Source organism: Numida meleagris, chromosome 1 (genome assembly GCF_002078875.1).
Source record: "Numida meleagris isolate 19003 breed g44 Domestic line chromosome 1, NumMel1.0, whole genome shotgun sequence".
NCBI classification, from domain to species: Eukaryota; Metazoa; Chordata; class Aves; order Galliformes; family Numididae; genus Numida; species Numida meleagris.
This window is the reverse complement of record NC_034409.1, coordinates 62252401-62274345: the sequence shown is the minus strand read 5'-3', so window position 1 is coordinate 62274345 and position 21945 is coordinate 62252401. Positions and strand designations below refer to the sequence as shown.

Sequence of the window (21945 nt, the reverse complement as noted above, 5' to 3'; positions counted from 1 at the left end):
CTGTACAAAATGGGATACTGCCAGAGGGCAGAAGGAAGTTTGGTACTCTGAAATTCAGGGTCCTAGCTCTGCTCTTTGCAAGGCCCATATTCCTTAAAATCACAAACTCAACCAGGGCATAGTTGCTACAGCCCAGACTGCTCCTGTATTAACCTCTTTAATAATCTCCTCTGCATTGGTGAGCACCAGGTCCAGTAATGCTTCACCTTTGGTTGGTTTGTCTAATACCCAGATGAGGAAGTTTCCTTAGTGGACTCCAGGAGACTCCTGAATTGCTTGCAGCCTGCCATGTTGCTTTCCCAGCAGATATCTCTGTGATTGAAATCCCCCAGTGCATTAATTGCAACACATACCTCTTGTTTCCAAAAGTATTTGGAGTCAATTCTTTCTCTTTGGACAAGGCAAATCATTTCACTATAAACAACTACACTACACACAGACAAAGGGAATCAGATTCTGTTACTTTTCTCTGAAATATTTTTCTCTTGCAAGTCAAAGAAACTGCTCAGCATCAGGATGAAAAGAGGGTATTTCAACATATTTGAGAAGGTGGACATTGTTTACTGTGAAAGTGCTCTTCCTTTCCAAGCATCCTTAATTACTATGACCTTAGAGCTGCAACCTTCAGCTGAAGGACAGATCATCTCCTACTAGTAACACTGGGATTTTTAATTTTGTAGCTTCCTAATTACAATTACAACCAGCAGTTGTGGTAGAGGCCAAGGAATGGGAAGTCTATTTATAAATACATTTTAATGCCTGTGTCTGGCAGTTCTTCAGAACTAGGTGTAGATGTATTATTGGAGCCACAGGAGACATGAGTATTCTGACTGTTTGGAGAATTTTTTTTTTTTTTAGGGAAAATAGTCTGGCACACTTTGCAAGTATCTCATTCATTACAACAGCATCATAGTTCAAAGATAATGTTAGAGGTGTATTATCTATTAACATAATAGTTCAGCATCACCAGGCACATACTGGACATCTTTCATCCAGTTAATGGGAGGGGAAGACACAATTCATTAAATTCTGCTGACTTTGCAATTCACACACCCACACCCTTACACTTTGTGCCAAATGTCTTTGAAAAACAACTGACAAACTAAAGCTACAGGAAAAGTTTAATCCATCACAGAAGGGCAGCTGTTGCTGGAAAGCAGCAAGCCACTCATGCTAAGTGGACAACTGAAGAAAAATCTGAAGTCTGTCTTGTTCAGTGCACCATACTGGAGAGCAGAAACTTATCAGAAAGCAAGTTAGCTAGGACACCAGGGCTAGCTTTCTATTTCTTGAATAAATCACTAATTGATTTTTAATTACTATAGAATTTTATGGTACCCTTTTATAAATACAAATGATTCTATTCTATATTCTATATTCTATATTCTATTCTATTCTATAATGAAGTGTATAACCTTTTACAGAGTGACGTTAATCAAGAAGAGCAAAGTACTTGATAAAATTAAAGTGCAGCAAATTTGGAATTTTGGGGTAAAAATGCTTTTTTTTTTTCTTTGCAGTCTACAACCAATTTGTGCAATTCACTGCCTCAGGAAATTATCTAGCCGAATGTTATGGTTATGGGCAATAGCAAGATCTCTAGCTGAAACCAAATCTTGCTTGTAACCGTACAGGAAAATAAAATTGGAGAATGTGCGGAGAAAAGAGATAGCATAAATAAGAAGTGTTACAGGCAACACTTAGCTGTCTATGAATATAGCTTCCTGCTTGAAGCCTTCATTTTGAAAATTCAGATTCTGAGTTCGCTGATGTGTTTGGAGCCTGAATGTTGTAAGGCTGTTGCATAGCTTGTCAATAAAAATGTGCATAAAGCACGTTTTTACTTGAGAAATCCCTATCTGGCCTCTACATTCACCGCAAGTGATTATATTCGTAGCATGTGTCCATCTGACTTGACCATTCACAAAAGGAACAAAAGGGTCATATTTAACCATCACATATCTTTAAAGATGGACCTAGATTTATTGCATTATTATCCTAAGGATGAAGATTCCACCTTGCCGATCCTTCAGTATTTGAAATCTGATTAGTTGTCTTTGCTTGGTTGGTTTTTATCTAGTACTCATGTATGTGCATAATTTAAAGCATATGAATAATTCCATTAAAGCCAATAGTCAACATTATTGTTATGAGTAGAAATGAGCTGAAATGTGTAAGTGCTCTGCTTGAATGAGATAGGGCACAGGACTGGGAGAAATACATGATAAGGACCTCATTTTCTGAAATCTCTTGGAAAAAAGCTCTATAAAATTAGAAGTTTTGCGTACATAGTGACTAAGACATGACAAAATCATTGGTTGAAACAAATAGATTAAAGCATTTCAGTCTAGACAATCTAGTGCATCATGAGAAGCATTATCATTTATCTTGACAACCTGAAATACTTGCAGCCTTCCTGAGTCTTTAAGACAGGTGATAACGAGTGAGAATTGAAGGTCTCAGAGCTGACTCAAGGCAAATGGAGCAAGAAGGGGGATGAAAAAATACCAAACCCCAATCCTCAAATAAGCAAAAACACACTAAGAATAGTAATACAGAAAAGAAACTAGACTTACTTTTATGGACTTGGGGACAATAATAAAATTTATTCTGAAGGGTATAAAATATAAGCAAAGGACTCCAGATGCTTTTGCTTTTATTCTGGGTAGAATTTATTTCTAAAAACTGACATCCTAGTAGTCTTAAAGGGACTCTAACCCACAGTTGCTCTTTAAAACTGTTCTGAAATATTCTATATTTTATTGCTGACACTGTTGGATGCAAAGAAGAATCTGGTGTGTTTGCTCCAGCCTCAGTCTGATGACACTCAAAGGAAAGAGAAGCACTTGATCATTTGCTCCTGTTAAAAATTATTTGTTTTGAAAATTATGTTCATTTTAAGTACTTATGGGAAAAGCAAATTTTAAGGTCAGCTGTAATCTCCAAGCTCTTGTTTTTAAGGCTTTTCTTACTGTCTAACCTCAGTCACAGAATTTTGGAAATTTTATATGTGCATATAAACAGCTAGAACTTTCTATCACAGGATCCTCAAGACAAAGGCAAGACAGAGCTGGGGGAGGCAATTGCACAGGGGTCATAAAACAGTGCAAAGAATGCTTTATCCACATAATTCTGTTATATGGTCACTGCAGGATGAAAATGTAGGAAAGAGTAATCATACTTGGACAGTGGGAAGTGTCATAGAATATGACATCCATAGCATTCCAAGATTCCCATGTGCACCTTGGCACCTCAGTTGTTCTGTATGTTGTGTAGAGATGGAATGAGAAAATTGAAATTCCATCCTGAACTAGAAATATTAGCAATTTGTTCAGAATTTGCTGCAGTTGAATGGAGCCATTTACTTGATGAAGACAACAGAAACATCAAGGGAAGGAGATTTGCAATTGAGAACTCCTGAGAAAGAATCAAAGAAACTGCAGCAATGGAAGATGAGTCTAGAAGAGAGGAGAGAGAAGCAGACACAGTCTGCAGAGGTTGCTTCTTCAACCCTGTTAACAAAGACTATGCTGAATCTGGTCTAGATGTCCTCACCCCAGGACACTCTAATACAGGAGGTCTCATCCAGAGTCTGCTCTGATCCACAAGAACAATAATTCCTTGTTTATTTTAGAAAAAAACTCGGATGTAATTACTATTTTCATTGCTATGTTGCCTAATCTCCCTGATAAGAAGTGGAAGTATCCAGAACTGACCAAACTTCCCACACAGCTCTATGAAGAAATGAAAGCAGTGCCAGGCGCAATCTCAGAGTCACAAAAGTACACACTCCTGTAAAAAACACAACCTGGCTGGCTTGAAATTCATAGTGAGACTGTGTAATAGCAGGAATCCTGCAGAATGGCCTTTCCAGGCTGCTGTAATCTGTGCAAGAACGAGGCTAGAATGGAGAGCTTCAAGCATTGCCTTATAACTGTAGCTGCTAGATGGTAGATAAACTGAAAACACGTGAAATGGACATTTGAGCTTGTCTGGAATTACACAGTCACAGTGGAATGGCATTTTGTTGTTATACGAGCTCCTATCAATGAAGAAAACATAAAAGACATGAAGAAAACTTTGCTTTTTGTTCCATATAGTATGCAGGAAGTGTATTGCTACCAACAGAATTTGCCAAGCTTATTTCTTTATAACATCACAGAGTTATGTATTCATCACTCATTAAATATTGGCTCCACCTTTGCATAGATACGTGCCTTTTTGCAGCAGGAAAGTCTGTATAAAATCTGACACATATATGCATAAAGCAATTTTCAATTATCTAGCCCCACATTACCAGTATGGTATGCTGACACTGAGACCTTCCACCATGTTTTTTAGCCTCCAGCGTATAGCTACTGGACTCTACAATATTATTTCATTCTTTGGTAAGTTTCTGTCTTCGTATTTCTTCTGTTTATGGTCTGGGTGTACATTGTTTTTTTTGCAGTTGGCTGTTCTTTAACAGACTGAGCTATTATGGGAAATATGAGGTCCCTGACTGAGCCTAAGAAGAGAATTAAAATTTGCATTCAAATACCAGCAGGTCAAAATGTCTGTGGCACACAATGATTGAGCTGAACTTTTTCCATTGCAAGCTATTTCTTCTGAAAATGCTCTCTGATCCCATAGTTATATGGCACAGTACTTTGTGCTTGCAGAAGAGGTAGGGGAAATATTGGCTTCAGTGTGTTTACTGCTGTCTCAAATCTGTAATTTTAAACAGCCTTCACACAAGTCCACAGTCCAACTTCAAGTGATGCTGAAAGTCGCTGGCATTTGACTTCACATTTTTCATTTCCAAACAGATAAATGAAGATAGGCTCCTCCTTGATTTGAAGTAAACAACACTGTTGCTTAGTTTTGTTTTCACAGATTGGCAAGATTTAGTAGCACCAGTAATGCTCCAAGTGGATGTGGATTACCATAGCAAATGAACTATTTGAGAAGCAGATTTTGCTGACATAACACCAGTACATTAACTGTTGTTATGGCAAGTACCATCGGGAAATTTCTGTAGGCAAGTATAATAAGGGAGGGAAACTAGAAATAATCAGGAAGATACCATTTACATCTATTCCTATCCCACTCTAGCTTTTTTTTTCTTTTTCTTTTTTTTTTTTTGTGGAACTTTTCTATTTTTCTGTACAAACTGGAGGACGTTATGTATCTCTGCAGAGTGTCTGGCAACACAGGGATACCACACTCCTACTGAAAACATTAGTTACACAGATAGAATTCCTTACATCAAAGTCAATTAAATTCTGAGCTCCAACAAGTTTCCTGCTCTGCCACCTCACTCTCTTTTCTCCAGGTTTAATATGTAAGAGAGAAGAAAACAAAACAACAAAAAAAAAAAGAAACAAAACACAAAGAAGCAAACAAAGCAACAAAACCAAACCAAAATTAGAAAACCACGAAAACAAACTAGATAGGCTGCCAACATTTGTGGCCTGGCCAGTTCATCTCAGTTCTCTCATTTCAACTACATAAACTTTTTCCCATAAAACCTACAGCACTGCATGGAAAATATAGGCAGATTCAGGACATTCCTGGGCAACCTGGTTTCGTACCAGATCTGGAGGTTGGTGGCCCTGCCTGTGGCAGAGGGGGTTGGAACTCAATGATCATTGGGGTCCCTTCCAACCCAAGCCATTCTATGATTCTACTTAGGAGATGTCTAATAACTGTTATTGAAGTCCTGGGTTTCTGTACTTGCATGAGCAATTCAGATCCCTTTTTGTCAAAGTTTTAGTTTTAGACAGACTTCATTGAAGGCAGAGAACTGAACCTATGTTAGTGGAAGATCAAAACTCATCCTTCAGTGTACAGAGTATACGAACATCCTTGAGGGCAACAATGGACAGAGATGCACAAAATACATTTAAAATGTGTCCAGCTATAGGCTGATTCTAGAGTTTCTGAAACAAAATAGGAGATTGAACAAACTGACCTGTAGATTTCAGAGTATTCCCCCCTTCTTTCTTACTGTTCCAGCAGTGACAGCATTCTAAAAATAACACTTTGGGACGCAACTTCCAAAAACCTCTATACAAGCTTCCAAAAACAGAACAAATGGAACACTAATGACAAATCAAAATCTCTCATTATAGGAATGTCTTAGTTAGATACTTGCACATACGCATTTTTGTTTTAAATTTTTCTTCAGCCTGTTTTGACTCAAAAGTGAAATACTGCTTTTAATCTACTGTTAAGTGATAATGCAACTCATATGCTACACTGTACTGGATCTGTTGCAATCTGAGGTTGTGAATAATCCCGTCTAAATTATTCCCTCAAAAGCATGGTGGTGTCTTGTTTTTTAAGGGTTGCTCAGGTCATTCTTATGCTCTGTCTGCACTGCGACTGCCTAGGTCATCCAGTCCAGCAAGGAAAGAACAGACCATGCATTGATCCAGGCAGAACTCTTATTAAAGCCTGAGCAGGTCTCCAAGGCTTACCACAAATGGACTCTTGTACTCCATGACTCTGTTCTTGATCCATTTTGCTTGTTGATATAGGTGGCTGACAGACCATTTTCCCTGTCTTGTCCCTGTGCAACAACTAAAATCAACAGCGACATTATCTTTGCCTTCTTATTGCACCACTCTTTTAGGCCACCGAGAAGTACATCTACTTTGAGAAGACTTATGCCCCTGGACTGTCTGTGGCATCCTGCTGAAGTCAGATCTCTAACCAGAGTCCATCACCCATTAAAGCTTCCCATTCTCTCATGTGGCCGATTACACAAGTAGGTGAGCTTGTTGGGTGAATTCACAATTTGCAGAAATGGCATGTAGTGACCTCCAAAAATTATTTTGACTTGTGTGACTTGATTAGGATTTGAATTTAGGCCTCCAGAGGCAAAAGTCACAGAGCTTTGTGTGTGTTGCCTTGTTCCTATGTGTACAGCTTCTTTTTTTTTTCCCTTTAAAAGGAAAAGGTTGATCTTTGAAAAAGTCATCCAAAAGCCCAAAGGCTATTTAGCCACTGGGCTCATAGCTCTTTCATTAAAGCTACTGCAGCAGTTGCATCTCTTACCATTGCTTAGTTATTTAAAAACCTTTTCATCTTTTAAAGGCTTTGGAAATTCACTCCAAAAGAATAAAGTGCTGATTTCAGGGTTGGAAATATCCCCTAGGATGGTGGGTTTCCAAATCTAAAGATTTCATTTCACCCTAGAATTCTGGGCTTTTCCTTCCTGCCTCTGTTTATTTTGTATTTACATTTGCATGGTTGATTATCCAGAAAGGATTTTCTGCCTGTTTTATTGTATTGCGATTTTATAACTGCTTCTATTTATCTGTGTGGACTGATAGCAAATTCTACAAGTATATCAGAAGAGCACTGATTGCTGCACGCACAAGAGTACACAAACCCATACTGTTCATTGATTTACATAGTCAATAAAGTCCTTAAAAACAAAGATAATGAAAAATGGTACTGTGACCTGTACATAATCACTACCTTCTTTACTAAAGGGAGGTGGGACTGATGACAGTGGTGTTGTTTTTTTTGTTTGTTATGTATTTTATCTGAATATCCTACTTTATTTTGTAGCCAGTATCCCAATCTATGATACTCCTAGAAATTCATTCTGTATTTCAGATGATGAATCCAGCTTCTGGTTGTGAAATCACACCCAAAAGTCTCAAACAAAATGTTTGCCCTCACAGTATCTGATAGGCATGCTACCCATTCACTAGACGTTCACTGAAGAAACTACTATAGGGAAATCTGAATGAGGTGCAGCTGTGTATGAGAAGACCAGGCCACCTCTTCTCTTTTTCTTTAAAGTCTTAGTAGAAACACTATGTGAATAAGTTGAGCACAGTGTCCAGGTCTGACTCCTAGATATACTTTAAAAAGTGGGGCTGTTCTGCAGTGATGAGCCCTCTGATTGAGCTTCCAAATTTTCATTTCATAAATCTTATCACCTTCCATCTTTAGGAAGACGTCCCAAACATTTTTAGGCCTCCAATTTGAGTGCAGTTCATACGTTAGAAGACAACAGTTCTAGAGGAAGCCACAGGAGCAGCTAAACTAGATATGACAGCATGACATTCATCAGAGGGTCTGCAAGTTGTGTGCAGGCATAAATCCCACATAAATCAGCAAAGAAAGTCAACATTAGTGGACAAATTCTCTGCACAGGCAGGAAAGATCTTATTATTTGCAGTAAGACTGGGGAAGGACTAGTTGTATTGCTTATGTCTTGAAGACCAGATGCTGAAACAAAACCAAACTCAAACATAAGGATTACAAATAGTCTGTCCTCGTGTCATCACTTCTGACCTTGGGCATATCCTCCAGTCCTTTTCTTTCCTGGGGACCAAATAATGAACCAGTCTATTATTTGTGAATCTGCCTGATGGATCTAGGTCCAAAGTTAACCCCTCTGAAGACAATTGTTTCAGAAGACAACGTTCACCAGTTCTTGAAAGACTGGTAGTAGGGCCCAAGCAGAGCACCCACAAACAAAGGCACTCAAAATCCTAGGTCACTTAGAAGTGTCCAGTAGCTTAGATCTTAATTTTACAGCTCTGAGATAAAAGATTGAAGACAAGGAAGGTCTCCGTGGTGATTAGACATCAGCAATTAGGAAAGAGTCTAAGGTAGAACAAAGGAAGATAGAACACTGAAAGGGCAACAGAATGACAGGGCTATTAAAGAGGTCCTTCCCATGCAGGAGCACTGGGCAGAGGGTCTGCACTAACCCACCCATAACCATCCTATGGAAAAGCTTATTTTTAATAGAGAGCTTCTCTTCATATGAAGGAATAGGACTGAGAAGCCCAAAGTTGAGGCCTGAAGGGCTCATGAAATCTTCATTTCACATAGCAAGTATGCCTTTGCAAAAAGCAAATGTTCAGCAGTAGGTTTTTGTGGAAAGTGGCAAACAGCAAGTCACTGCTGTTACGCTCAAGGCAGCAGTACAGGCAACCATGACAGTTGCATATGCAGTTGTTCATGAGAAAAAGGAAAACAGATTCAAGTCAGCATTTATGCCAATTGAGCATGGACAGTACTTTTCCAGGGCATTAATGCTGTGGCCCTTCAGTGCTCTGAACTGTGGGCCCTCTCCCCTTCCCACCACTGTTACAGCAGATGGAGAAGAAAAAACTGCAATCCCAGAGATGGGTTGCTCATACTTGCGTGCTTATTCTTTGTTAATTTTTCACATCCATGCCAAACCCTGCCAAAAAGATGATTAAAAACCCTCAACCCCACAACAATAAAAGCCCAGCACTTTCTTGGAGGGATGGGGGAGGATGGGGAATAAACACCATGGAAACATGTGGACACATATATTCTTAGAATCAGATCATTCTCTTGTGTGGAGAGCCTTTCTAAATCAAGCATAAGTGCTGCAAGAATAAAGGATTATAAGGAAAAACACAGCTGGTGAAAATTGGGGGTTGCAACTCTGCGTTTAACATCTTCCACTTTGTGGCAATGTCACTGTATTCCTCACATCTTCCTCAATGGATGCAACAGGCTGTGGAGGGATGAGAAAAGCTCACAAGATGTTTCAATGCTGTCGGCAAAGTAAATTATACTTGTTGTTCTATTTGTTCCCTAGTTTAATTTCATGACTGGGATTCTAAGGTTGACAATGAGCTCCAGTTTCAAGCTCCATTTAGTGACTCTTAGAAGTATTATCTCAAAGATTCAGAGATGGAAGGCTCTTCTAGGACAGTCTGTCTAACCCATCTAATGTCCATGCAGTTTTTGGGGATGCGATGCTTCTAAGCATTTTGACTGATTCAGTCTCACTACACTATGGTGGCTTTATTGTGCCGTCTTTGATTACTGAAGTGTTTTCTTGCCCAGAGGCTGGAGAAGTCTGCCAAGGATTGCTCAGTTTAAATTTAAAGGGGTCAGTCTACCATGTGCCAGTTCAGGCATCTCTTCCAGAAACAAGTTAGTGTCCTGGATCTGATCCAGAGCTGGCCTTAGGCCATATAGTAATACAACAGTCTTTAGTTTACAGTCAGAGCCTTCAGGTAAACTGTCCCTGGAGGCACTGCATGCTATTTTCAGAGATTCAACAAAGCATTCTGATGCATTGTCCAAATGACATGGGACAAAGCCAATGTTCTAGAAATGATGGCAGGCTCAAGGTTGCTCGTTATTAATAATCAAGTAGAAAAAGTAGAATTACTCCATCCTAGAATTCAAGCTGCAATGGCCAAGCTGTGTGCAGAATAACCCAGGGCGAGGTTCTCCATTACCCGGCAGCATGAACAACTCAGTGGAACAGTATTCCCTTGTGTTTTGCACTTGCTTTGTACCTTGTTTCATTTATGTATACGATCATGTAATTGCAAGGGAGTGGAGAGACCAGGCACTTAGGACTGAGGTGGCAGTGGACAGTTTTGCATGCAGAAAGCAGATTTCACATGAAGAGGAAAGCCTTTCTCGAGACATGACATTGTCCAAGCTGTATTTAACTCAGAAGTGAAACTTCCCCTGAAGGACAGTAACAAACTGATAAAAAATAATTAAAAGGAAGTCCCATTAGGGGAGGCTGAAAGAACTGAATCTGCTCAGATTAAAAAAAGATTAAGGGGACCCAACAAATGCCTACAAATACTTAAATAGGTTGTTACAAACTGCACAGGGATTAATTTTCCTTCTTAGTCAACAAGACAATAAGGAATAAGGGACTGCAGCAGAGGCTGATTATGAAATACCAAATGACTCTGTGTGTAACATTTGGATTTGCATCTGCTGCTGAGAGTTCCCAAAACTGAGTGGCCTTCAAAAATGGACGCTGGTGTCTTCACAAGGGAGCACCGCTGCCAAGGATGGCTGATCAGACATTAAGAAGGGTCTTGAGAATAATTTCTACAATGCATAGGAAAAATTATGTGTTGAAGCGCCTGTGAGCTCAAAGAATTCTGTGATCTGACTGCACATGAGACAAAGCCACCCGGCAGTTATAGTGGGACAAAGCAAACCTTGGAGGGTTGAGGCAGTGTATGAGATAAAACTCTATAAGCACTTAGCACTTCCTTCAACAAAGATCATTCATTCAGTATAAAGTAAACAAGTTTGCTTTGCAAAGATTTTCATCCTATCCAACATACTTATTTTACATCAAAAAATTGTCTCCACGTAAGTAATTATCTACCTGATGCTACAACAGTGTCAAACTGTTTTTCCCTAACATATTTCTTTCACATTTCATAAGAAGTCAATCTATTCATGCCTCTTATCTGATGAATGAGAGAGGAGATTGGAAAGCGTATTGATCTCATTGATGTCAAGTCCTTCTAGGGAATACAAGTTTATTGCTTTCCTGTCTCTGATTATCTCTTTGTGGGTATGTGGATCAGGTTGGGAAACAGTACTCCATAAGAGAAGAGACAGGCTTCACTACAAATGTGAAAAGCTGAAGGAGACATGAGGGGAAGCATGAAGAAGGAAGCAAGAAACTGAAGGTAAAATTGGAAAGCTATTTCAGTGGAGTAAGAGTCCAGGGCTTGTGGAAAGTCATACAGCTTTCTAGTTTTTAAACATGCAGGTTTAACCTTGAGAAGTGTGGTATAAGACAAACATGAGTTTCATGACATTAATAGTTTTATTTTCCAGGGCAACATGCTGAAACATGCTAAGCTCCCATCACTTAAACCAATGAAATTGCTCCATTGACTAAACATTTCCAGCCAAATAATTCAGCCCAGAGCCTTATCTGTTCTGCTGAGTTTCAGGTCAAGGTATTACTTTCAGATTTAAGGAGAGAGCAAAGAAAACACCTTACATCAACATGTATGTCCTTGGAAGACCAGCACAACAGGCACAAAGGCCCTGAACAGCCATCTATCTATCTAGTCTTTGTGTACATATGACTGCATGTGGAACATCTAGACAGTATAATGAAGATTTAACAAAGCAGAAGCTGAGAACCTGACCTTTTGAAATTAACTGGAAATTTGCCATTGACCTCAGCAGGATCAGATTCAAAACTTGGTATCTCCATTGAATTTCAGAGGAGTTAAAAACCTAACAGTCAGCTCAAACTTTGAATGCTTAGCACTTTTAAAAATAATCCATAAGCTTACATCATTAAGTTTAAGGAATGACTTCTGAGAAGCATCACCTTTTATCTTCAGCCACAAAACTGTCTGAATTGCAGATAACCCTTTCTTATTCCAAATCTCTCTCTCAGGATGCAGTTGAAAGTGGAGATGTTTAAGTCTAGATTTCTTATTTTCATTAACTATGCAGAAATATCTCCTAATAAAGCAAGTTTAATTTCTATGAGCTCACTGTAGATGCAAGAGATCTTTCAAAATGTTATCAACTTGAGAACAGCCTACCTCTGCGCTCTTGAGATGCAGCCTCCAGTGGGTTGTTAACCTCAAGTCAACTCAGCCAAAAAATGCAAAGGCCGGGAAGGAGAGTTATATATGAGTCAAGCTTCACTAAGGAAATGATGGCTCATACGAAGTTTAAGAATGCATATTGACATCCTGTACTACTAACTACATTTTTTTCATTCACTCTCAATTTGAAATGTTGAATATTTTCTATTCTTTACCATCCACAAGTACTATTTCCCTTTATCTGGCTAGCTTAAGCTGGAATGTCCTTTGCATGGACAATAAAACTTACTGTATAAAAACATATCTGAAACCGTTTAAAACATCCACACATGAAATTGCAGTGTGAATATATAGAAATGGTTTCTGTGTATGAATATTAAGCACACAGTGCTTCTCACAGGTGTGCCCTGTAGTAATTTCCCAATTAACATTTGCCCCCACTTTCTTTTTGCTGACAGAAATACTCATCACATCTCAGATATCTACTCCATCGTACAGCAAACACTGGTCAGTGATGACTTCTATCCACTTTGTCATTATAAAACAAAGAGGCAAAAACTGACATGGGACAGCAGTGCTCTTAGGATTGGTTACATCAGCTTGAGTGTGTCTGTCATTTCAAGTGCTCAGGTGTTGGTACTTCACAGCCTTTAAGCATAGGTGATATGTTTTTTGGGGGGTTGTTATTATTTTGTTTACATATTAAATGTATTCCTCCTCAGTTAACAAAATTATGACTGAAGCGCTTGCTCTATTTTGTAGTGTTGCCTAGGAATAACAGTGAACTGAAGATAGCAAATACTATTTCTGTTTCTAAAGCAAGTATTCTATCAAAGCTGTAGCCTAAAAGCCTAACTATCCAGATGCCCCTGACAATAATGACCATCCATCTGTATTAATTTCAGTTCTCAGTTCACCATACTGCCTCCTAAGGAAAAAGAACCATTCAGGAATTTGGTGAAAAAGCTGGTTGAATGTCAAACAAAAGTCAACAGCTAATAGGTTGTTGCAGGGATGCCATAAAAAACTCAGGCCATCTGCAGCAGTCACGGTGGAAAACCATTTAGCAGTGAGTATATGCTCTTGGCTTCTGATATTAGATAACTGATAACTGATTTCTGAATGATTCACATCCAGTCATGCAAATGACACATACACTCAAAAGTGCAGGGATCAGCAGGGTCTTTTGTAAAACGTGCCTTCGATGAAAATTATGATAACTTGTGGATAGCTTTCACAGTACTAAATGGCACGCACTGCCAAAGCTATCTTTGTGTTTATTTCTGATATCTTTTACTTTCTATTCCCCCCAAACTTCCCATAACTCCTCTCAATTACACAGACAGATGGTGCAAGGAGATTGGAGGAATGTGAATTAAATGTGATAAAAAGACAGGTATATTATATATAGCCATAGTTGAGCAGTAGAGTAGTTTTGCCTGGTTCCTTTTCTGACTTAACTTCTGTTCTTCTTTATTTTATTAATTTATACCCTCTCTTCAAGTAAAGCCAATTTCTGTGTTCTGAGTTTTGGACTATCCTTGTAGTTTGATCTCTGTCCTTCATCTCAGGCATTAGAAGGAAGCTAGAGTCACAGTTCTAATCTGAATTTAAGAGGATAAAAGGACAACTGTTAGCTGTTCCACACAAAAATATCTATTGCAGATAAGCTAAATCTTCAAAGGAAAATCTTGTAAACTCTAACCCACTGGTGGGTAGGATACAGCTTTAGGCTCTTGTTTAAGAGAGAAGCTAATGCTGATTAACAGTGCAAGCCTGCTTCAGTCCAGATTACCCTTTCATGTGTTTTGGGTCTTCTCAGGTTAAATTCCGTCAAGCACTGGAATTCCTACCATCTTGGAGAACCAAATGTCATAACATTCCAGCTGTCAAAAAACAGCCTAGGTTAGCCTTGTGCAGTCAGGACTGAACTGTGTGTGAATTAAATGCCTGGACCATAATGTATTTGTGCAAAAGTTGATGGCAAGAGCTAAATCCAGGAATGTTTGTATCTGGTTTACAAGTGCAGGCCAAATCTGATTTTAACTCCTATAGCCTATTTGTGTTTCCACTGAATCCTCCAATACGTTACAAATTACAAGGCAGAAACTAAAGGCATTGGAAGTTTCAGAGTTAGGGTAAAGGACAAGATGAGATTTCATTTAAAATTCTGCATTTAGATTAAAGATTATGATTTTTTTTTTTGTTAAACATGTAACCAAGATTTATGTAAGTATCAAAGTTAGGAGATAATGAAGAATTAGTATTAGGATAAAAGTTATAATCAGGAGTCATGCTGGCATGAAGTGGGGTTTGTGAGACCTATGAGCTGATCAGCATAGTGCCTTTGTTGCATTAATGCCATAGATAAAACATCTAATTGTATAGTACAAATCTGGAGATGCATGGGATAGTTACCCCAGCAGAGAGGGTCTTTATATAACATTCTGGTCAACAAAGGTACATTGCAAATCTTCAAAGCAATAAGCCACATGCCAGCTAGTAAGCCTTGTGCCATCTTTCAACATTATAATATCACTTTAAAATCAATATTTACATTTGATTTAACTGCACCATCTAAACCCTCCCATTTCACCCACTAATATTCCGAGTTAATTAAAGCTCCATACAAGCAACCAAGCCTTCACTATTAAAAACAAATGTAAAAAACAAAGCTCAGTCTAATGCCCAAAGTTTCAAAACTGATGGAGAACATAAGCAAGCCTTTCAGTTATCATTTTCGGATACGTACCCAGTAGAGTACATCTGTCCACCCCTCCATCGTGATGCACTGAAACACTGTCAGCATGGCAAAAGCAAAATTATCAAAGTTCGTAATGCCATGCTTGGGTCCCTCCCAGCCTGCCTTGCACTCGGTTCCATTCTGGCACTGCCGCCCATGTGCGGACTGGGGGGCACAGGGAGACGGGTCATCTTCTGCAGGTGTATCTTAAGGAGAGGAGGGAGAAAACAGAGATGAAGAGAATTAATTGCTGTTTGACACTGTGATAAGCAAGTGAAGGACATCTGATTTTAACAAGTATATTTTGCAATGAATTTGAAAGATTTCTCTTAAAATACACAAGAAACCATTAATTTCAATCAAAGGGCTGTTTTGTTGTGCTTCTCTTTCTTTTTGTAAATAAAAAAAAGAAAAAATGGCTAAGCTGTCAATTTTAACAGTTAAAACTAAAATATATTTTTAAAAAATGTCGTCATTATTATCATTATTAAACATTTATCCACCTAGGAGGAAGAAATAACATCTTTCAATATGAGAGGAAACATTAGTTCGAGTCTATTACATCTCTTTAGTCTGCATGTTATGACCAATGCTTTCCTATGGCAGTCACCTGGCATCAGGGTTAACCTTGGAAGGGATCTGCACCACTTACTGGCACCATGTTGAAGGAGGCTGAACCCCTGCAGCAGAAGCTTCAGTGCTCTGGAGGTAGGATGGCATGGGCCTGGGCACTGATAAATTACAGGAGGAGTCTCTGGAGCTCCGCTCTTTCAGAGTTCAGAAGCTATGTGACATTTTATCAATAGCCCAGTGGCACTCAGAAGCTCTGTAAGACTCTAATGCTTGATTATCCATCCTTTATTCCATCTGGGTGTTTCCAGAGATCTGAGAACCCTTACAACAAGTTTGCCTAAATGCTTTGCTTTATGAAAAATATTACAGAAAAAAAATTCTTACAGGCACAAAAACTCCTGCAACAAGAGTATTATACAGAATTCAGAGTCTTGTGCTACATCTGTAACAGATGCAGGTATCTATGTGCAGGGGAGCAGGCAATTATGGTTGTCTCTTATTCTGTGTGGCAAAAGTCCACATTAAAGTGGCCACTACTGCATTCAGCAGCAATTGACAGTTTTTCTTGTAGCTTTAATAGACTAGGCAAAAATGGAGTGCTCAAGATGAGCAAGTTAAACTCTCACCATTGGAGACAGTTTCTCTGTATCAAAGGTGAGCCACATCCAAGGAGCAGAGCAGAGCAACCACTGGGAAACCCAAAACAGGAACACAGCACGATGCTGTTCCCTCCCATCTCCTGTTCTAGCACAAATACACCACTGTGCATGGAGCCTTCTTCAGAAAAGCTTTGTGTTACCATCATTCCTTGCCACCTCTACATCTAATCAGAACAGATCTATGATCTTGCTGCTTTGTCACTTGTTAAAAATCTGGCCTTAAAGGGGCTTTCACTTGTCCTTGGTTTTGAGCACAGCACCTCCAGTTTCTGCAATTGCTGCTTCAGTATCACTCTCCACACGCTGGCGTGACTAAATGACTGTGATGCCCCCAGAAAACATAATAACTTCATAATGCCTCAGTGTCTTCTGTTTTTTGGCTCATGTCTATAGTGAAAAACGCTGTTTAAATGGTCTTCCTTTCACTGAGAGGGATGAAATCCAGGAAAATAAATGAAATTATCATAGAATCATAAAGGTTGGAAAAGACCTCTAAGGTCATCTAGTGCAACCGTCCAACTACCACCAAAGTTGCCTGCTAAACCATGTCCCTAAATACTACTTCTACCCTTTCTTTAAACACCTTCAGGGACAGTGACTCCCCCACCTCCCTGGGCAGTCTGTTTTAATGCCTCACCACTCTTTCAGAGAATAAGTTTTTCCTAATATCCAACCTGAACCTCTCCTGGGGCAACTTGAGGCCATTTCCTCTCATCCTATCAGTATTATCTGGGAGAAGAGGCCAACCCCCACCTCGCCACAGCCTCCTTTCTGGGAGTTGTAGAGGGCAATAAGGTCTCCCCTGAGCCTCCCCTTCTCCAGACTGAACAATCTCAGCTCCCTCAGCTGCTCCTCATAAGACTTGTGCTCCAGTCCCCTCACCAGCTTCATTGCACTTCTCTGGAAATACTTCAGGGTCTCAGTATCTTTTTTGGAGAGAGGCCTGAAACTGAACACAGTACTCAAGATGCAGCCTCACCAGAGCAAAGTACAAGGAGATGGTCACCTCCCTCCTGCTGGCTGCATTATTTCTGATACAAGCTAGATTGCCATTGGCCTTCTTGGCCACTTGAGCACACTACCTACTCATGTTCAGCCAAACACTGAACAATACCCCAGATCGTTTTCCTTCATGAAGCTTTCCAGCCACTTAGCCCCAAGCCTGAAGTGTTACATGGTATTGTTGTGACCAAAATGCAGGATATGGCACTTGATCTTGTTGAACTTCATCCCACTGGCCTCAGTCCAGTGATCCACCCTGTGCAAAACCCTCTGTAGGGCCTTCCTACCCTCAGGCAGATCAACATTTTCTCTCAACATCATGTAATCTGCAAACTCACTGGGTGTACACTCAATCCCCTCATCCAGATCATCAATAAAGATTAATATTAAATTAAATTAAGGACAGTGAATGAAGTTTTCAACCAATGAAGGAGCTAGTCTTGTGAAAAAGGATGTTTCTGTTCATCCTGGAGATTTCATTTTACTGCAAGAGTTAGATCAGCAGTACCAAAGTACTCTTTCTCCCACCCTCTGCACTTTAGGATCCTAATAAATGGTTGCTCGGTACTTGGCTGTTATTTGCACCAGCACACACGGACTGTCATATGGCTGCATAAAACCTCCCTCCTGTCAGAACACACTGGTAGAATTCTTCACATAAGAGACAGAAAACAAAGGAAGCGGGCTCCATGCCACAGAGCATTCCCCTTACCTATCAGCCCCCCTTGCACATGGTAGCAGGTCTTATGCATCTTTCCCATGAATAACTCCAGTCCAATGATGGCATAGATAATGATGACAAACAGCACCAGCAGGGCAATATGCAACAAAGGGACCATGGCCTTGATAATTGAATTTAAAACCACCTGGAGACCTGCAGAGAGAGCAGAAGGAAGCACTTATCAGCGAGAAAACAAAATTTATAGAAAGCACCTATAAGAGGCTATAAATTGAAGAATAATGTCATTTTTAATTTGTACCCCCTCACCTGAACTAAATACCTTGATGATATAAGCATCTTCCCTCCAGAAGATTCCCAACATCTCACCAACTCAGAGTATGCAGTATGAATTGCAGGCTAAAGTAAAACAGGTATTGCCTTCTCTGTCATTGAAATGCCATGCTCTGGAGAGAAATACACTAAGCGTTTTGGCTGTTCTTGAAAATCAGACCTAGGGTGTTTCCAAGACGGTATTTAGGAGTTAAGACACGGGAAAACCAAAGAAGAGTCAGAACTGAAGCAGGACAAGCGCAGTCAGATGTACAAGAGGATGAATGGTGGGGTGCCACAGAGCCACGCCACAGAGAATGGGGAGAGACAGAAAACAGAATTTGTGTCCCTGCTGCGATTCTGATTTCTTTCAGAGGTGAGCGTGACACAAGCTGCAGACTCGTGTTCCTCTCTATCTCCTTCTTGTTTGTACAACCAAGGTAACCAAGGCAGCCTCAGAAGTGTTTAGTAAGGATTCACAATTACAAGGTCTTAAAGTTATCATCAGCTGGTGGCAGTGATAGCAACCACTGTCATTGGGAAGCTATGAATCTCAGAAATATCGAGAGACCTCTAGAACTCAACAGTCTACAAATAGCCAAATCAGAGCAATTACAAGCTCATGATTTTGCAATGATTGAGAGCCAGAAGCCATTAGTGTGTCCTGCAAATACTGTCATCTCCTCAGAGAAGTTGATATTAGCTGTGATTTTTGAAAAATGTGATCCATGAGTTGGAAATGTCTCTGATACATCTGCCAGATATGTGATAACAATTAACTTTGAAAATTTATCATCTAAGAACTTAGGTTCACATTTTCATTACTTTTTCTTTCTTTCTTTTTTGGCTAATTTTAATGCTTTCACTTACAGACAAACCACTTGTCAGTTCACAGCTAGGGCTGAGACCTTGTGTTCACTCCCCAGCTACAAGACGGAATGCAGTAGATGCAATCACGGGTGGCATCAGCTGCCAGGCTAGCAAGATCATTCACTGCCTGCTCACAATCCAAAGTTGGCTACTAGCTTCCTCCAGTCAGAACAGTTCTTCAGGTCTTTGCAGTCAGTTCACTTACCTGTCAATGGTTCATGCTAGCATCCAAAGGAGGAAATATTCTACGTGAAATATGCTGGATTTCTTAAGGAGATCCTTACATGAAGGGCAATACTGTCATGTTCAAAAATAATCCTGGACAAGAATGGGATGCTCTGGTTGCTCAGTTACCTTCAGGTTCTTATTTGGATAGGTAAACTCAGCAGGAAAATAGCACTGTAATTACATGAGGCAATCAACCTGTTCCCCTCACTGCTTGCCTCATTCAGCCTATTAATTCTAAGTATATACAGAAAATAAATTGCAGTCCACATCAACGTCCCTCCAGTACTTTACAGCAGTAGAGAATCTGATGTTCACTAGAAAATTAAAACAATGTCCTACTTTCCTCTAGACAATGGAAGCCAGTACAAGGAAGTCAGAAGACTATGTATGGTTATGAACTTAAAAAAAAACAACACCCCAAACCAAATTAAAATATTTGTAGATTCAAATAAATCCACACAAAAACACAGAAAGGCCCTAATTATTTTTATTATTATTATTCAATTCTTTTTATTAATTGACTTAATATTTATCATAATATATAACCAGTGCTCTTGAGAGGGTAGGGAGGAAAAACATGCTCAACAAAAAGCTCTCTTGTTTTAAATATAGCTTCATTATCATTCATGCCATGAAAGTGCTTCAGTGCAACACAGATGTCCAGAAAAGATAACATCTACACAAACCAATGCCCTTTCTGTTAATAAAGCAGTGTTTGTGAAATCAAAGGCTTGCACCTAAACATGAGGTGGCAAAGTGTTTAGACAGGCAGGGGAACATGTACAACATGTATAGGTGGACAGGCATGGGAACATGTACAACATGATAGGTGGACAACTGGACTGGATGATCATGTAGGTCTTTTCCAACCTTTGTGATTCTATGATTTCATGATGATTCTATGTAGAAGATTAAAAAGATTTAATAAATTTAAAGCTTGAACATAGGAAGTTCCGTACAAACATGGAAGAACTTATTTACAGTAAGGAGCACTGGAACAGGTTGCCCAGAGATGTGGTAGAATCTCCTATGGAGATATTCAAGACTTGTCTGGACATCTACCTGTGCAACCTATTGTAGGGAACCTGCTTTGGCAGGGAGCTTGGACTTGATGATCTCTTGAAATCCCTTCCAAACCCTGCAATTCTGTGATTCTGTGATTTACAGGTGCTTCAGCTAGATTAGAGAGAAGCTTCTGAGGATAATAAACCAACTCTGAAGAAGAGATGAAGATGAATACTGTCAAGTATGAACTGAGGTGTTTGCTGTGCAGTACTTTGTTCAGGTAGTATGTTTTCAAATCCAGATAATTCAAGTAATTAGCACACTTACATATATTACCATGAAAGTAGTCAGTTTCTTAAGTTTAAAACCACTAGCTCTGTAGCAGCTTTAGAAATCATAGAACATGCTCTTAGATGTATCAAATGCTAATTGTGGAAGGGTAAGGGATATATGACCATGCTCACCACACTTGTCAAGCTTATGGCTGCAAAGTAGTAGCTGTCATTAAGTTACATAACAATTCTCAGCCACTTGCAACGTGAATAGCTGTTGTGGAAATGGCATGAGGAATGGGGCCTGGACAACCAGAGGGAAGAACAGGGAGAAGAGATGAAGGAGTAAGAAAGCACCAGGGGAAGAACTTTAGACAGGTAGAACAAACAGAGACAATTTCTTTTTATAAAAAACATGTGCTTCAAAACACATCAAAACTGTCTTCTGAAATCCAGGAGGCACACAGATCAGTGTCTGAACTGAACAACAGATCTGTGGTGGGTCAGATGCATTTCTGATCAGGGTAGATTAAGGTGAATCATCTTACATGCAGTCAAGAAACCTTTTCTAAACAATGGTGAGAACTGCCACGCACTTTTATATGCCCTTTCCCTGTGCAGAGGAAGAAAAGACAGCTGAACTTAAAATGAAATGAGTTCTCTGTCCCAGCTCATGCATGCTCTTGGCCTTTGCACACCACAACATGTAGATAGCATCCAACATGGATGCTCATGGCAACACAATTGCCATTGCCTGATGCTTCCTGTAGTACATCATAACACACCTTTTGCCCTTTCTCCCTTGTGGACTTAAAGCTGGCACTCCTAGCAATGAGCCATGCAGCTTATAATTAAATCAGAATGCCTGGTGGACTGTTCAGACTCAAAATCTGGCCTTTGGATTCCATGTAGGCGATGTCAACAACCACCTTCCAGGTGGAGAGCTGCATATTCACACTGCCTCACAGACGCTGGCAGTGTGATTGCCAGCCAACCATAAACACAAAGTTCTGAATTTATCTCCTGGCAAGTAAATATAGAAAGAAATTGTTTTCAAATATCTGGAATTCTACATTTACTTATTCAGTCGTGGAAGCTCTCTGCATGTGCTAGACACTTTCCAGACATTGAAGAAGGCACAACATCTGCCCTGGCGAGCTTGCTCTGGGCTGGACAAAGAGATAACCGAGCAGAGGTTAGAGAAAGCACCACAAAAGGGATTGTTTGCCGTTTTTCAGCCCCCACTTTTCTTCTGTTAATAATTGAAGAT

At 39.7% G+C, this 21945-nt stretch overlaps 1 protein-coding gene across 18 annotated transcripts in view; it reads right to left on the bottom strand.

Moving 5' to 3' along the window:
• Window positions 1–21945, bottom strand: part of CACNA1C (calcium voltage-gated channel subunit alpha1 C) — a 429930-nt gene that overhangs the window by 155223 nt on the left and 252762 nt on the right. For 17 of the 18 annotated variants that reach the window (XM_021389984.1, XM_021389880.1, XM_021389936.1 and 14 more), the window contains exons 6-7: window positions 18022–18183; window positions 15085–15281 (exon numbers count right to left, since the gene is read on the bottom strand). In XM_021389984.1, the coding sequence (XP_021245659.1) occupies window positions 15085–15281; window positions 18022–18183 (359 nt within the window). Of the gene's footprint in view, window positions 1–15084; window positions 15282–18021; window positions 18184–21945 lie in introns of those variants that run through there. The other variant, XM_021389999.1, reaches the window with a different exon arrangement.